The sequence below is a fragment of the Dicentrarchus labrax genome, unplaced genomic scaffold (genome assembly GCF_905237075.1).
Source record: "Dicentrarchus labrax unplaced genomic scaffold, dlabrax2021, whole genome shotgun sequence".
NCBI lineage: Eukaryota > Metazoa > Chordata > Actinopteri > Moronidae > Dicentrarchus > Dicentrarchus labrax.
In genome coordinates, this window is record NW_026136712.1 from 5,102,796 (window position 1) to 5,118,903 (window position 16,108).

The following is a 16,108-nucleotide window of genomic DNA, read 5'->3' on the forward strand; positions in this document are numbered from 1 at the left end:
GGTTCTCCATGGTGATGTGACCACCTGGAAGGAGTGTGTGTAGAAGCTGCTACGCACTATGCGTTTTTGATGTGGGTCTGATACTGACGGTATCTGCAGATAGATATTTACCCAAACAAGAGATGACATCTGCACCGCAAAAGCAAAATCAGAATCAATACTGTCGTAGTATATAGAGCTGAGGGAAATATCAGAAAAGAAGGGCCAGACAAACTGAACCAGGACTAAACTGCTTCATAAAAGCAAAAACAACAACAAAAAAAACAAAACCAGCACCATAAACAAAGCGAAATATCTTTTCTTTGTATGGTATGTGTTGAAAATAAATGTACGTCGATATAGTGTCAAATAAGACTGCAGGCAAGTCCTTTATTAAATAACAAAATTAGCATTTTCTAGAAGGTTCTCTTTCAGTTGGAATTTGCTACTTAGTTTTTTTTTGTTACAAATGAGCTTCCATATAGTAAAACAATATTGTTTAAATATCTGCAGATAGGCTGTGTGAGCCTCTTATTGTATAGAAAACATTACTGGGAGTCCGTTAAATAAAATTAAAGAAACTGACAAAAAATGGTGATGACGCCTTGGTAGTTAACCCGGTAGATCCATGTAAGGAGGCTGAGTCTTCAGCGTGGTGCCCCAGGTTCGATAACAACATGCAGGATTTAGAGGACCAGTGTGTGAGATTTAGTGGTATCTAGCAGAGAAGTTGCAGATTGAAATTAACTGAACAGCGCTTGTGTCTTTATTTGTTTTTACCTGGGAATGAGAACGGGCTGTGGAGTGTGAAGGAGAAACTAGAGCAGGCTCGAAAAGCATGAAAAGCCCTATCCACAGCCAGTCTTTAGTTTGTCCATTCTGGGCTACTGTAGAAACATGATGGTTCACCATGGCGGACTCCATAGAAGGGAACCCCTGGTGTGGAAAAATGGCTCATTATAAGGTACACACACAACACAACCATTCCTATATTCAGGTGATTATACATTAATGAAAACATACCTATGAATGTTATAATATTATTAGAATAGATTATTTTTGAAACATGCGTTTGGTGGGTCAGAGATTGTTTAAGTTTCCTGTGGTGCTGCAAGGTCGAAGTCAAAGATGGCAAAACAAACTTCAGCTCTAAAGTGCATCCCAAAATCTTTGCAGTGAAAACATTACAAGCAGACAAAACTTGCCCACAAAAGTTGCTTTAATTGACTGTTAAAAATAAGTAAGGCTAAAGATGCTGTAAAAGTACAAGATGGCGTGTGTACTGCCAACTGGAAAGAGAGAAATTCTCTGCCAAGTTAATGACACGCATATGCAGATGAGAGGGCTGATGCAGACCTGTGGGGGAGGGCGAGACTATCATGCTGTGGTGGGATGAAGTTGCTTATTGACTTCAGTTTGACTTTTTTTTCCTGCATTAGAGCTGAAAACTGATTGTGTGGACAGGCTGCAGGGTTTCTACTACACAAAAAAAAGAAACAGGTCTGAAGCAACCCCCCCCCCATTCCTCTCCCCTCGGAGACATAGTGCATAGCTGAGTGAGGTTAACCCCTACAAAACAAATTCATTTCAACAGCAACAACTGTTGTCAAAACAATAAACCCAAGCCATTTTCATGTTTCATACATATATAATCATATATATATATATATATTCATATTCAATGTACAAAGATACATTCTGAATTGCAAAGGCTCAATCATTGTAAATAAATACTGCAATGGCTAAACCGCTCTCTCCTCTCCTGGAGAGAAGAGACACACACACACACACACACACACACGCACTCTCATGATGAGGACAGGCCTCTTCTGATACTGTTCATTACAAAGAGGACAACACAAAGAACATACCAGTGCAGTGTACTGGTACACAGAGGCCAGAAACACATATTACACCCAAAGAAACATCTTGTGCACTGTACACAGAGTACAGTCTAAAAGACATTTTAAAAAAAAAGTTAATAAAAATAAACCTTAAAACATTTTCTGAGATAATCTGTTTGCCGTCGGGAGGGGCTATCACTGAGGAGTTCAAATAAACAACATCATCTTGTACAAAGGGGGCAGAGCAGTGCCGCAAAACCAAAAATGTCACCGTTAGAAATTTTGACCTCTAAATGTCAAGACAAGGATTAGATGGGGTGGGGGTAGGTAATCCTCAGTGTGGCTGCTTGTTTTATCCTATCATAGTAACAGGTCCAGCACATTCTCTTCTCTCACACCCTGAAAATATTTCGATTTCCTAATATGAAAGTCTAAAAATATATTTTATCTATACACCAGGATTTCTGTTACAAAAACTTGCATGTTATCTACATGGAGGCAGACTCAAACATGCTGATCAGAGGTGCTGAGTTAGACGAGACTCTAGTATTGTTTCAGCATGTGGCAAACTATCCATCTTTAATTCTTTATCCTTTGGTAGCAAACGTAACATTCTTTCAAGGAAAAATAAATACTTTGTCACACTTGAAAAGCCTGGAAGTTAGTCCTTTCAACCTTTGATACCTAAGGCATGTTTATAAAGTGTCTACAAGCTGGAGCTGGTGGGCAGACTGAGAGCAGACGACTCTCATGTAATATGGGATTAAATACAAGTCTGTGGTCTATCCATCTTTCAGCATTGCAACCGAAGCTAACTCAAAGGAAGGGAGGATTTACAGTACGCAGTGCTGGATGTCGCAGCAGCTGCTGCTATTCATTTCATAATTGCAGGTTTGGTGAATGGAACTCTGTCAGTGAGTTAGTTAGGCTCCAGTTTGTGCCTCCGATGTATTATCATTACATTCAAGTCTCAGAGCTAAGCATCCCATTTTCTGAAAAATAAGGACCTGCTGATCTTTGAAGACCATATTAGTGATGTTCTGATACGTACTGATCTGATACATGTGCGTTAAAATATATATTTATATACACACACTGTATATTGTTATTTTTTAAACAAGTGAATACTTCTAAGCCTGTATGATTGCTATCACTGCTGTATGACCTGTCTCAGGTTTAACCCTCTGTAAGAGTCAGAGTTGGGTAGGTCATGACTTCACCATCCTGGACAACTGCTTGGAAGCAGCAGGGTCCCGTTTTGGGGCTAATAAACTGCGTGGTGTCAGATCAGTGCACAGACAGTGCTGCATTTAAGGCAGTACTGGAGGAACTTCCAATGCTGATATCAATGTTGGAACATCTCTAGACTATATCCATGCTAGCAGCTCCGTGAGGCTGTCCTTAGCTAAATGCTAATGTTAGCATGCTAACATGGTCGCAATGAAAATGCTAGCATGTTACTGTTTAGCAGGTACGTTCACCATGTTCAGCATGTGTTAGCATGTTAAAATGAGCTAATTAGCATAAGACACAAAGTACAGCAGAGGCTGCTGGGAATGTCATTAGACTTGCAGATACTTGGTCATAAACAATAGTACTGGACAAAGTGAAGTTTAGACCTGATGGTGGCACTAGAGAAAAAGTCAGAGGACCACTAAGTCTGAACCCATCCTGAGGGGGACGTGAATGTCTGTACCAGTAGTTGTTGAGACATTTGAGTCTGGATCGAAGTGATGGACAGAGCGACAGACCTGAGAGCCATGCTGTTAGCAGGTAATTTAACAACACATAGCTCTGTTCTGAGAACGGGTTAAAAATTGTTTTTTACAATGCAGCACACGTAATACTTCTTCACTCAGATGGTTAGAAGAGGCTGAGGATTCTGGGAATACATTCAGAACAGCAGTGTTATTAAATTACCTTTCAAAAACATTTCCAGGTACTTATTTTTCAGAGAATAATGCAACAAAAACTTAATGGTAATGAGAGACATAAACTCGGACTACCATTATTATTTATCTTGAATATTAAGATAAATACAGGGCCATCTGCTCAAACAAATGGTAAATTAGATGAATTGCATTTGACTTAAATGAATCCTGATCTAGAGACCACTGGCGATCAATTAAATTTGTCTTGCATACAATCAATAGCCGAGTTCTCAAATGATGGGAAACAACATGAAATATGAGTTGGGATTCAACAGCAATCCCATGTGATTGGTTCCCACATATGACTGCCCCAGTCTTACATTATTGAAGGGCAACAGGGGAGCTCACAGGTGATTATTTTCCGTCTTGACCCACTGATTTAATGTCAAGTTGAGTCCAGCGTGCGCACACAGTAATCAAACCTGCAAATCTCGGAAAAAATTCATTGTATCTGTTGCAAATATAACAAACAAAAAGTTCTGTATCCAATAACAGGCTTACCTCAAATCATATTAAAAAGAGAAAGAGGCATTATAATAGATTGAAATTCAAATCCATAAAATAAAAAAATAAAAAGAACAAACAAGAGAAAAGGACTAATAGTAAGACAATAACATGCAGTTAGCGTGAATCTGTTCGCACTGCTCCAGTCCAGTTTACCGCTGAGTAAGCTCTCAGAGCAGTTTTTGCTTGTTTCACGCTCATTGTTCAGGTTTGAGGAAGAAAAGAAAAGTGCTGATTAAACTCGTGCCTGCAGAGGGGGAGTCGTCCACCTGAACTCCTCCACGGCAGCGAGATTTAGAGACAAGGCAAATCAGGCCTCGGGGGTCCCGAGGTCAGAGTTTAGTCCTCGCTGGCCAGGACCTGCCACACGATGAGGTGGCTGCGTTCTGCCTTAGCCAGGAAGGGCTGCAGTTTCATGGGGTGCTCCTCGCCCTCCTCCACCTCGCCGTCCTCATCACCTGAAGACATACACATCACATCACATCACATCTGTCTCTAGATCCGCTGTAGCGGCTACCATGACCTTTTTATCCGTTACGTGTTGCAAACTCACCCATCCTGAAGTCGATGTAGCCTTCTCCTCCGCTCATCACCAACACAGACTTAGTTCCTTCCTGAGTTGCGGCATCTGTTGCTTTGTCACCTGCTGCCTCTCCGCAGGACGCAGATGGAACTGCGTGACCTGAAAGCACAGAGCCACAAACTGTAAATAACAACAAACAAGTCCAGATTGTGTTTTTATGGTGCAGACTTTCTTATTAGTATACTGTATTTAAATGAGACCTCAGCTCTCTGGCTCACTGGTTTTCAATCTGCATTTAGTAATATGAGAAGGAAACAGTTTTTTTAAACATTTATACACATACAGAAGCCCTACTGATAGTGTAATCTCATTTGCTATTACACCAAAATAATTTTCATCATTAGTTTATGGCAGCAGCAGCTGCTGCTTTTTTTGTTTTATTTTAATGGAAAATAAAAAAAAACATCCAAGGAGTGACGCTGGAATGTAGAAGTGCAAAGGTCAAACAGCGTGCAGTGTGGTTTGTTTACCTGGAACAGCTGTGAAGAATTTGACAGCATCTCTGTGACCATGGAAACAGAGCTGAGCGTGAGCCATGGAGCAGTACGGAACGAACGTTCCCGCTGTCACTTTGTCACCACTGTCGTCACCGTAGACGCGCACCACGCTTCCTGGTTGGTTACCTGCTGCCTTGGTAACCTTGTTGGCGGCTGATGGAATGGTGGAAGTGGGAGAGAGAGACAGAAACGGATGAGACAAATCAAAACACTTCAGACACTAAATCACAGACAACCCCATCGAGAAGAGTATCCCCCTGAATACAGACAAAGACAAACTCACTCTCTGTCAGAGGGATGGAGATGATGACTCCATTTCCAGTTCCGATCCAAAGACGATTACACGACACCATGAGAGCTGTGATCCTCACAAAAGAGAAGCCTAGTTTCCCCGTACCTGAGAAATAAATATAAAGAACACATTCAAGACAAAATCTGAGTTGATGAACAAATGTCCATCAGGTGTCTTTGAGTTTCATGAATGGATGGATACTTGCAGAAATCTAATTGTCAGAAAGAGTGAACTGACCCAGCATCTTGCTGACGTAGGGCTCGATGTCGACGTCCTGAAGGTGCTGGAAGGTGTGAGCGTGGAACAGCCTGAGAGTGGAGTCCAGTCTGATGGACACCCAGATTCCATCGCCGTCCCAGGCCAGCTGACGTACCTGGCTATCCTTACGAGGATGGGCGTCAAATGACTTCTGCAAAAGGAGAAGGGAATACGCAGACATGGAAGAGCGTAAGAGGAATGCAGGAAATTGATTTCATGGCTCAAGGGCAAAATTACTATAATGTAACTAAATCCTTTTCTACTCAACCTTTCAGCAACCGGACCCGACAACGGCTGTGTGTCAGGTCAGGTCTGGGACGTTTTTATTGCATAAAGCTTTGGGCTTGCGTTGGATGATTTTAAAAGACAATTCTCTCTCTATCTCTGCCATTGTCTGCTTTGATCCATGTCATGTGTTCCAAGTAGATATGCAATACCCAATGGGGAGCAGGAAGAGAGACAGAGCGTAACCTGTGCGTTGCATTAGCATGGTGGGCTAGCAGTCAGCTAAGGCACCAGTGTGTAGGATTCAGTGGCATTTCATCCTCCCCTTTCAAGCATGTAGGAGAAACTACGGTGGCCTACAGGTAGCTTAAAAACCTGTAAGGACCTATGTAGAACAAGTGTTTGGTTTGTCCGTTCTGTAAAAACATGGCGGTTCAACATGGTGGACTCTGTAGAAGAGGACCCACTACCTCTCTAAATACCGCCTTGGTCTGGGGCCGGGTTCAGGTCAAGAGTTTGGCCAGTACCAGGCGGGTTTAGTCTGGTCTGGTCTGAAAGGCACAGGGTCTGGGTTTAATACCTGCACAGAACTCTAAATTGAACACACTAGCATTAAAACAAATGAGTGAGGGATAAGTTACCTCTATCTTCATGGCTTTGGGCTGCACCACATAGATCTTGTTCCTGTAGCCACACCACACCTTGTCATGTACTATAGTCATGCAGCGGATGGAGTGGTGGGGTCTCCCCAAGTCTAACAGATGGTAGTTGGTCAGGTCCCACTGTCCATCTGACACAAACACAGGTAGTCAATGGTTATATTTACAGAGAAATCCCACATCAAGTACAAATGACTTATTTATTGTTGCAAAGCTTGTGTCCCCTCACCTACTCCTCTGTGGAAGATGGCTAAAGTTCCATCAGAGAGGCCGACCAGTACACGGCCTTTCACGTGCCTGTGGGAGAGAGACAAATGTCTTCAAAAAGCACCTGTTACACATTCAAAAAAGCAGAAACACAGGAGTGAAATGGAAAATCTGTTGTTGATTTCAATGTTCTTACACTATGCCGAGCACTGAGTCCTTCAGCTTTATAGAATGGAGACACTTCTTCCACTGAGCCACAGAGGAGTGGACGTACACACTAGAATCACAAAGTCAACCATCAGATTTCTTCAGTTCTGGCCATTTACATAAATGTGTGCTCAAACAAACATTTCAAACTCACCATCCATTCTGCGCCCCCAGCCACATTGTGGGCAGAACACTGCTCATTTTCTGAGCCTCCTCTCTCATCAGGTCCTGCTCCTCCGCAGTGGGGTTTGAACTCACTCCATCTTTCAACAGATCACTCTCCCTGGTCATCAGACACAACAGAGATGCAGCGTTTGTACAGTTCTTCTAACCACCAAACTGAGTGAATACTTCCCCATCTGATGTCATACAACAGTCAGTACACAAGGAGAACAAACAGGAAGTCAGTTTGATCAGCAGTGACAGTGGTAGCACTGGATGTATGGGTTTCTTTTCCACTGATACAATGTTACAGCCTTTTTAAAGAGAATAAGTGGTGGCTGAGGGAACAACACACACCCAGCCAACTAGCGATGTACAAGCTTTAATGTGTTGCAATAATAATTTACCATCACACAAACATGTACATAGGTTTCATGACCAAACAGTAAATGGTTTTACAGCGATTTGATGTTGTTGCTCAGTGTTTATGGTTGCACTGATAAAATTGGCAGTTTTATTGGACAGACTGGATTGTAACAACATTGTGGTGGGTAATGGGCCTCCTGATGTTACCTCTGAGAGTAGTTGGCCAGAGCCTCTGCAGTCTGCTGAGCTCCCAGCGGATCGGTGAAGACGTGTTCGGTGTAGGCTCCCCTCAGACTCTCTCTTTGGTCAGCTGGCCCCGCGCTGGCCTCCGTTGCCTCTGTGGCTTCCTCTGCTGGTCTGGATTCTGTAGAGACAATCATCTTTTAGCAAACTGAGCCAACTCATATGTGTAGGTAATATTCATGGTGTCATTTTAGCTTTGTTACTGTATGTGGCATACACACAATGATAACAGATTTCATCCTTTCCTCACTTGATAAATGCGGCCCAAATCTCAAAGAATGCATGCTAACGTCAGACAGAAAAGGGATCAAAAGGTAAACATCTGACCAGTTTCTTCATCTTTTTCTGGACTGACTGCTGTCTGAGGAACTGCTGCTATTCCCTCAGCTTCACAGCCGACAACAGTAATGCCTCCCAGCACGCCGTCGCCACCCGCAGAGCTGCTATTGGTTGGTTGTGAGCTGCCATCTCCTGCTGGTCCTGTCTCAGAGTTTGGAGCTACTTCCTCACCAGCTGGGTAGTCGGTCTCTCTTGCACCTACATTAAAACATACATTTTGAATAAGAAAACATGCTGTTCCTCATAATTGGTGCAATTCCCCTGTGTGGCACTGGATGCAAAACTAGTTCTCTGATGTCATAAAATCCTCTCTTCCTGTGTGTGGCAGGCACTGACCTGGTACACTGGCGATGCAGAGGACGTGGGAGTTGCACACGAAGAAACTCTCCAGGATGTTTCCAGGCTGGTTGGCGTCAATGACGACAACTTTAGTGGTGGACTGGGTGCTGGTACAGATCCAAACCAGCGACGATAACTCTTCCTGATGCCGCAACTCCTTCTGCTGATCCTGTAACAAGATTGTGTGTGTATGTGAATGTGTGTTTCTGCAGCTACAGGTACCATCCTCATGGGATGGGATGATTTTAAAAGAGTAGAATCTTTGTGTTTGTGTACCTTGAGTTCTTGATCCAGTTTCTCCAGGCTGCTCTGAGATCCTATTTTCTTTTTAGGGCTCTCTGGTCCAGGCACGTCGCTGTAAAACACGCTGGCTCCTACGATGGAACCTCCGTCTCTGGTTTTACCTCCAGAGAGGTTCACACCAGCAGCGCACCACAGCTGAAAACACAGTTGCAGCAGGTAAATACATTGAGATATATCAACGCATCCCTGTCAAACTACAACAGCTAAGAAACTGAACCATAATTACATTCAGTGCAGTTTTCTGGCTAATATTGGGCCATCAGCAGCTTCAGTCAACATATACCAACATTATATACCTTCCTATATGAGTTACATCAAATAAAAAGATGTGTATGTAATGTTGAGGATGAAAGCTAACAAGACATCTTGTATGTAGTTGCACCAACAAGCTGGAGGAAATACCTTCATAGAAGCATCTTTCTCATCCAGTGGTCTGAGGAAGACAGGAACAGGTAGATTCTTCACCTTACTTTCTGACTGACCACCATTGGCCTGAAAAAAAAGAAAAACAGCATCATCGCATTACAGCTCCTTTCTGTTGTAGCTCACATCACATCCCATCATAGTTCTAACATCATCTAAAGGGAAACAGAGAGCAACTTATCTCCTTACTTTGTATTTCTTAGGCAGACTCCAGCCGTAAGCCTGCACTCTGCCGTCCTCCTTCTGGACGTGGGCTTTGACCTGCTCGTACTGAGCCCTCTTCTGCTCTCGCCTGGACACCACGCTATCGGCTGCCACTCTGCGGGACGAAACAACAGCTCACTGATAAAGACGTCTTGGACAGTTAAAATAAACATTTAAAAAATTGTTGAAAGGGTTTTCTAAAACATTGTAGTTCATATCATTTGGTCTGGAAAACATAATACATTAATGTCTTTTAGTATTTGTCCAGTTTGTGTTCACACTTCACAACTCCATCATCATCGGTCTTACTTGGACCCACGTGGGGGAAATCAAATTTCACTGACTGACAGCAAGTCCTTCTGTACTTTAGTGAATATTTATGTTGTCCAGTGACAATGAGAGACCTCAAAGAAATAACTATTGAGTATTATTAGTCAGGACTGAACCTCATAGGTCTTATATGTCTTCATAAACAGGGATAAACAGGGATAAACTGATAGAAATGGGATATGAAAGAGGCCTTTCCTATCATAATATTATGAATATGGCTTTAACCCTGATGTATCAGGGGAAATCTGCACTCACATGCTGATGCACATGTTACCACAGTTACCAGATGATTTGCAAAATGGTGGACTGTGCTGTACATTGCTTATAGACTACAGATCAGGAGATCACTGTCCTCCCAGTTTATGATCAAGACTTAACAACAGTTCAGCTTTTGAATTCATGTTAAAATCACATATCTATTCTCACAAAATCCTGTGGTTGGTAAGTTTGCTTGCAAATCACACCAGAGTTCAACTGAACTGCACCTGACAGTTCAGGTTTAAAAGACGCTAGGTTAGTACAGCAGTCTGATTTAAAACTTTGGAAGCCATTAAAATGTTTAAACGGTCTTTATGCTTGAGTAAAATTCAAAAATGTAAAATGTCAAGTTGAATTTAAAATCCTAGCATCCTTTTTTAAGAGGGTTGATGCTCTCACAGTTCATGAGTGGCCTTTTATTACTGCTCGTTGCTTTTGAGTCACCAAAATGGACCAATAGTATCATGTCATGTTTTCACTGACTTACTCCTCATTGAGGAAATCAAAGGCTTTGCTCTTGTCACTGGGCAGTTGCTGCAGGGTGCTGCTCCTCTTTTTGACGGACGGCTGAATCTGAGAGGTGGGTGCGTTGTACTTGACGTTCACCGGGGCCTCCGTCGCCGGCTTCTTGGCTGCCCCGCCCGACGAGCTAAACAAACGGCTGAAACTGGAGGTGTAAGGGCGGGGAAGTGGGGAGGAAAGAGAAAGAGAAAGCACACAGACAAACGTATAGAGGGGTGGACACAAGCAGTAGCTCCAGCGGAAAAGGGCAGGGTTCAACATTTAAGGGTAAAAAGGTACCTTTCCCATGCCAACACACCATGCCAGCTTTCATACAGGTAGCAATCAGACATTGATGTGCATAGTCCCGTTAACTTGTAAAACATCCCATTGACCTGTCTCCCACACAGCAAAGCATCAGAGCAGCTGTCCTCCCTCAATGCCAGAGAGCAGGGTTAATATTGTGCACCGTCTAGGACGTTAGTCAACAACACAGAGCAAAACAGGCCTGGACAGTAACACTTTTCATTTCCCCTTAACCCTACAGTGGGAGCACTGAAATATTTATCACATTACACCTGACAGTCTATACAGAGCATCACATGTTTAGCATGTTTCTAATCCATACTTTCATAGCAGAAGTCTGTAAGTTAAAAAGGTTATACATAGGCTCTGGTAAGTCTATCTTTATGAGCATAGTTGCCTTGTTTTGACCAACACACTCCACCCATATTCCTGTCTTCCCTCCCATCCCCATAGCAACCCTCCCAACACACCTCCTGCACACAGACATCACAACACCAGGCAGAATATAGAGGGACACACAGAAACAGGGCAGGAGAGATGGTGGATGTATCAGATTTTGCTTCTCTTATATGAACAAATGTCCCAAACCCTGTTGCCAAAAACCTGCTGCACATATCCTTCAAACCAAACCAAACTCATTCCTTATGACACTCAACAAAGGAGAGCCAGGATCAGATAACAGAAAGTTAGTCTTTCAGATTTAATTCCTCTGTTAGCGAATGATTTGTCCCAGCCTCAGTTCCCTCTAAAGCTTCTGTCATGTTTACAACTTTCTTAATAAAGAATTAAAGACATTTCTGACAGTAAAGCAGCTCAGATCTGAGATCAGAGCCACTGCTCCCTGGCTGGCTCTCCTCTGTTCAGAGTTTGTAGTCAAGATGAAAACATCACCAAAGTCAAGATAAACACCATTTGGCATGTCAACGATTTACCTACATCCTGGAGAAAACAACCATACAACATGGAATACAAAAGAAAAGCAAAATGAAACGTATAAATAAACAGTCATCACACTGTTGGTCTCTAAGAGCTGAACTGAAAAGAAAAGAGGAGCTTACAACTGCCAGAGGCTGGATTTCTTCTTCTCTGGTAGAGCTGGGTTCTCCTTTGAGGCCCTGAGAGAGAGAATTCACTTTGTTAAACCTCATCAAAAGCATGCAGTTTAATTCAGTCAGTTCCTACATCAAACCATATTCAGACAGTTTTTTTCTTTGTATTTTGCTTTTTGTGTATGCGTGTTTTAAGGATCAAGGCAAGGAACCTGGAAAATTGTGTTCAATTGTAGCAGCACTTCATAATAATTTCAACAAATTAGGCAGAAAGAAAGAAAAAGGCAGATTTACTCAGTTGTAGATAATTAATGTTACTCTGTGAGCTGCCAACACAACAAAAAAGCCTTTTTGCTGTTGTCTGGTTAATACGCTCTCTGAATGCTGGTGTCTGTACTACTTAAACCTGGTTTTGTGGAAGAAGAAAGGTTTTAAAAAAATAAGGAGTTGTGGGCTGTGTCTTTCTGCTGTTCATAAAAGACTTTCTACATGAACATCAACTCAATCAGATGTCATCAAGATATCAAAAAGTGACCTTACTACAGTATGCAGCTGTTATATAACACCACTTGTGCCATGATTGTATGAGAATATCATTTGGTGAAGTACAGAATTCCACTACATCATTTAGTAAATGTGACCTCAACAACAAACTTGTTTTATGTGAGTCTATTGATTTGTGAATATGTATGATGTGGACTATGATGTCGCCTGCACTTTGACTCAAACTCAAATGGTGAGAAAATACACAGTCTCCATTTGGTCAGCCCTACTTCATATTGGCCACTACTTGCCTCTGTGCCTCCTGTCTTACCGGATCATCTCTGTCCATCTGACTGCCTCCTGCAGCTCCATCAGCCTCTCCTTATACTGGTTCCTCTCCATCAGGACTCTGGCCATCTCCACCCTGGTGAAGCGCTTCCTCTGTGCAGTGGGCACATCGCTCTGCAGGCACAACACCAGCATGAGAACACTGAACCACAATTCAATACATATGCAGATTATAGGTGACACACGCTCATATTGACTTATTTTATTTAAGTTCAACATGATGTCTATGAAGCTTTTTAGAGTCAACAATAAAGGCTTTATTGTTATGAAATGTATTAAGAGTATTTTTATGCACAAATGCTATTATGTGTAATACCCATCACGATATAGGGGTTACGATATAGTGCAATGTATTGCGGTACTGTAAGCAAGGCAATAAAAGTTTACTTTTTAATGCAACTAGAACAGTGGGATCTGCACTTGTATCCATCACAGTCCCTGTAACATCCAACACCATAGCCCACAGTTTATGTTTACAACACTGCCATCTAGCAGTTAAAATCAATACAGTGATTTTGAGAATTGATACAATATCACAACATATGATATTTTCTTACATCCATAAAAACTAATGGCACTGAAAAGGTCATATTTAGAGATACTTGAAAGAGGTAGCATTCTTCTAATCCATGCAGGTGTATCACAGACTCAGACAAAACAAATATTAAGTACTCACATCATCCTCGTTTTCATTCTTGACCTTCTGTTTGGCCTCATCGAGCTCTGCTTTAACCCTGCAAGCAAATACATAAAGTTCTTAGTGACCATCTTTATACAGTATACACTAGAATGCTATACGCAGACTGGTGAGAAGTCCAAAACAACTCACTTCTTGAGTTCTTCTTCTAATTCTTTGTTCTTCTCCTCCAGTTTGGTCTTGGCCTGAGTGACAGCATCCAGCTCACCCTGCAGGCCCTCCTTCTCGCAAGACAGTTCATCCATGCGAGCTATCAGGTCGTTTTTCACCACATTCAGAGCGTTTCTGAAAACAAATACACCTCCATTTAAACATAGATTATGATGTAATACCTATGTTAAACACAAGGTGGCAGGACTGTGCCGTTTCTAAATATTGCAGCATTAATGATTTAATGTCCAAGTTTAGAATAAAGATAAATAGCGTCACAGTAAGAAAGATAATGCTGGTATTAATTTCTGCAACAATGATATAGTAACTTCCGTGTGAAAGCTGTGGTAGACAGTTTATTTTGAGCAAAAAATCCATAATAACCTTTCAGCATATTGTAATTCAAGTGGTCTGAGCTGAGGGAAAACTAGACTTATGCAATCCAACCTGTGATGGGAGACTTTGGCCAATCACAGGTGAGTAGATAGTTGATTGTTGAGTCCCAGTCCCAGGTCACCAAATACAGACGTTTTCAACCCAAGGCATTGGTATTTGACCTGGACCTGGGTTCAACTTCTCATTCTAAGGTTGTCAAATACCGACATTTGAGACTTGATCAAGTATCTTTTAGCAGAATTGCTTACTGCAGCTTTTCATTTAATGTCGGTCATTATTTCTGGATCCTTACACATACACATGGGGCAGACATGGGCAGAGATGAGAAGAAAAAAAAGAAATAAACTCTTTATTTAGTAGTAATAATAAGTACTAACTTGGTCTCCAGCAGCTGGGTGTTCTCGTGAATAAGATGTTCGACTTCCCGACCCATACCTGAAAATAATGTGAATACAATATTAACGTTTCATCGTCTCATTTTCTCCAACATGAAAGTGAAGAATAAACTATAGTAACCTATCCTACACACTAGCATAATGTTATCGCAGTCTTACCTAGAAAGTTGTAGTCTGAGAGTCATGCAAGAGATGATGGAAGAAGAGGTTTATGAGACTCTGAAAGTCCAATGGTCTGATCTGAACATCTCTAGTCTATAGTATTACTGCCTTTAACAACACAGCAGCACCACCCTAAACTATTCTCTACATCCATAAGAAAGTCACAGAGGGAACTGAAACCTAAACACACAATCAGGGACACAGGAGTTGATAAAGAGATCTGGAGGGAATTTATTGATACACACCAGAAAAATCATCTGTAAGGATGATAAAGCCCAGCAGCCAAAGAAAAAAAACAGTTCAGAGAATACGGCAGGGGAAGAAAATAGTAGAAAAAAAGTAGAGACTATGGCAATATTACAATATAAAGTCGAGAAGCTTCCTACCCAGCAGGTCGGCTCCTTCATCCACATCTCCTATCAGGTCGTTTCCTGCAGACGACAGCTCCTCGAACAGAGATTCAGTGTTACGGTCAAACGCCAGATTCTCTATGCCACCTTTGGTTGGTGTGCTGGATGCACAGATGAGGTAGGGGGAGGAAATGTGAAACAAGACAGGGAGAAAATGCTAATTATCACGATGGCGGTATGATCATTTTGCCAAATAAATATAACACACAGCTTTTACTTCTTTACATTAATTTGTAACACTTTGATATAGAATTTAGCTTTCAATCATATACAATTTTCCACAATATGCGTGACCTGTTTTTAAAGATTTACTACAGTTCATACTAACAGCCTTGGAGTTAAGAGTCACAGACAGGGTAGGGAAGTTGTCAGACATTATAGGAAATAGTCCTTTTCTAGAATAAACAGGCCCTTAGTCTACTTTCCAAAGTTGGCAAAAGTGTTTACAGCTGTTCCTACAGCCACACTTGAAGGTGGAGCAAAAAAAAACATTTGTCATAGCGAGAAGGGCAGACATAATGTTACAGCACATAGTTTTGTACATTTTCTCCTGGAAGGAATCCAAAGTTTTGAAATTGTTTGTTCACACAGAAGTGATTTGAAGAAGATTTTGGCACACAAAGTGTCTGACGGCTGTTTGTTCAGAGATTTATCGTCATACCTGCCCTGGACCCTGACTCCAATTCCAAGATGAGAAATGTATGGTGGAGGGGGTCTCGGAGACATCATTTGATGCCTGAACATGTTGGTTTTGGTCTTTTCATTGCATTTGTTGAGAAGAACAGACATATATTGCCAGCCATGTCCTCTACTAACTGTCTTTCAACTTTTGTTAATTTTAGGATAATGATGATAAAATATCTAATCATTAGTCCTCTACCTTGTGCCTCTGCAGCCACCGAGGTCCATGTCCAGCTCAGGAGTGGACTCTATGATGGCCTGCACCTCAGACTTCTCCAGGTTGTCGGCTCCATCTAGTACAACCAGCAGAGACATACAACAGATGAATGAGCAAGTGCCACTACCTGTGTTAGCATGATAGAAAATGTGTTTTAACT

General features: G+C 41.9%; 1 protein-coding gene across 7 annotated transcripts in view; it reads right to left on the bottom strand.

The window, feature by feature from the left end:
- Window positions 1-1,180: 1,180 nt before the first annotated feature.
- Window positions 1,181-16,108, bottom strand: part of spag9b (sperm associated antigen 9b) — a 38,108-nt gene continuing 23,180 nt past the window's right edge. For 3 of the 7 annotated variants that reach the window (XM_051416709.1, XM_051416711.1, XM_051416714.1), the window contains 23 exons: window positions 15,931-16,024; window positions 15,027-15,151; window positions 14,461-14,518; window positions 13,670-13,822; window positions 13,517-13,574; window positions 12,824-12,954; window positions 12,019-12,075; window positions 10,641-10,820; window positions 9,551-9,680; window positions 9,341-9,430; window positions 8,912-9,073; window positions 8,633-8,804; window positions 8,285-8,494; window positions 7,922-8,078; window positions 7,341-7,469; window positions 7,176-7,256; window positions 7,002-7,069; window positions 6,755-6,903; window positions 5,868-6,039; window positions 5,622-5,735; window positions 5,312-5,491; window positions 4,812-4,940; window positions 1,181-4,716 (listed from right to left, as the gene is read on the bottom strand). In XM_051416709.1, the coding sequence (XP_051272669.1) occupies window positions 4,598-4,716; window positions 4,812-4,940; window positions 5,312-5,491; window positions 5,622-5,735; window positions 5,868-6,039; window positions 6,755-6,903; window positions 7,002-7,069; window positions 7,176-7,256; window positions 7,341-7,469; window positions 7,922-8,078; window positions 8,285-8,494; window positions 8,633-8,804; window positions 8,912-9,073; window positions 9,341-9,430; window positions 9,551-9,680; window positions 10,641-10,820; window positions 12,019-12,075; window positions 12,824-12,954; window positions 13,517-13,574; window positions 13,670-13,822; window positions 14,461-14,518; window positions 15,027-15,151; window positions 15,931-16,024 (2,918 nt within the window). In that variant the 3' untranslated portion in view covers window positions 1,181-4,597. Of the gene's footprint in view, window positions 4,717-4,811; window positions 4,941-5,311; window positions 5,492-5,621; window positions 5,736-5,867; window positions 6,040-6,754; window positions 6,904-7,001; window positions 7,070-7,175; window positions 7,257-7,340; window positions 7,470-7,921; window positions 8,079-8,284; window positions 8,495-8,632; window positions 8,805-8,911; window positions 9,074-9,340; window positions 9,431-9,550; window positions 9,681-10,640; window positions 10,823-12,017; window positions 12,076-12,823; window positions 12,955-13,516; window positions 13,575-13,669; window positions 13,823-14,460; window positions 14,519-14,637; window positions 14,653-15,026; window positions 15,152-15,930; window positions 16,025-16,108 lie in introns of all 7 variants that reach the window. The other 4 variants (XM_051416707.1, XM_051416712.1, XM_051416708.1 and 1 more) reach the window with 3 other exon arrangements.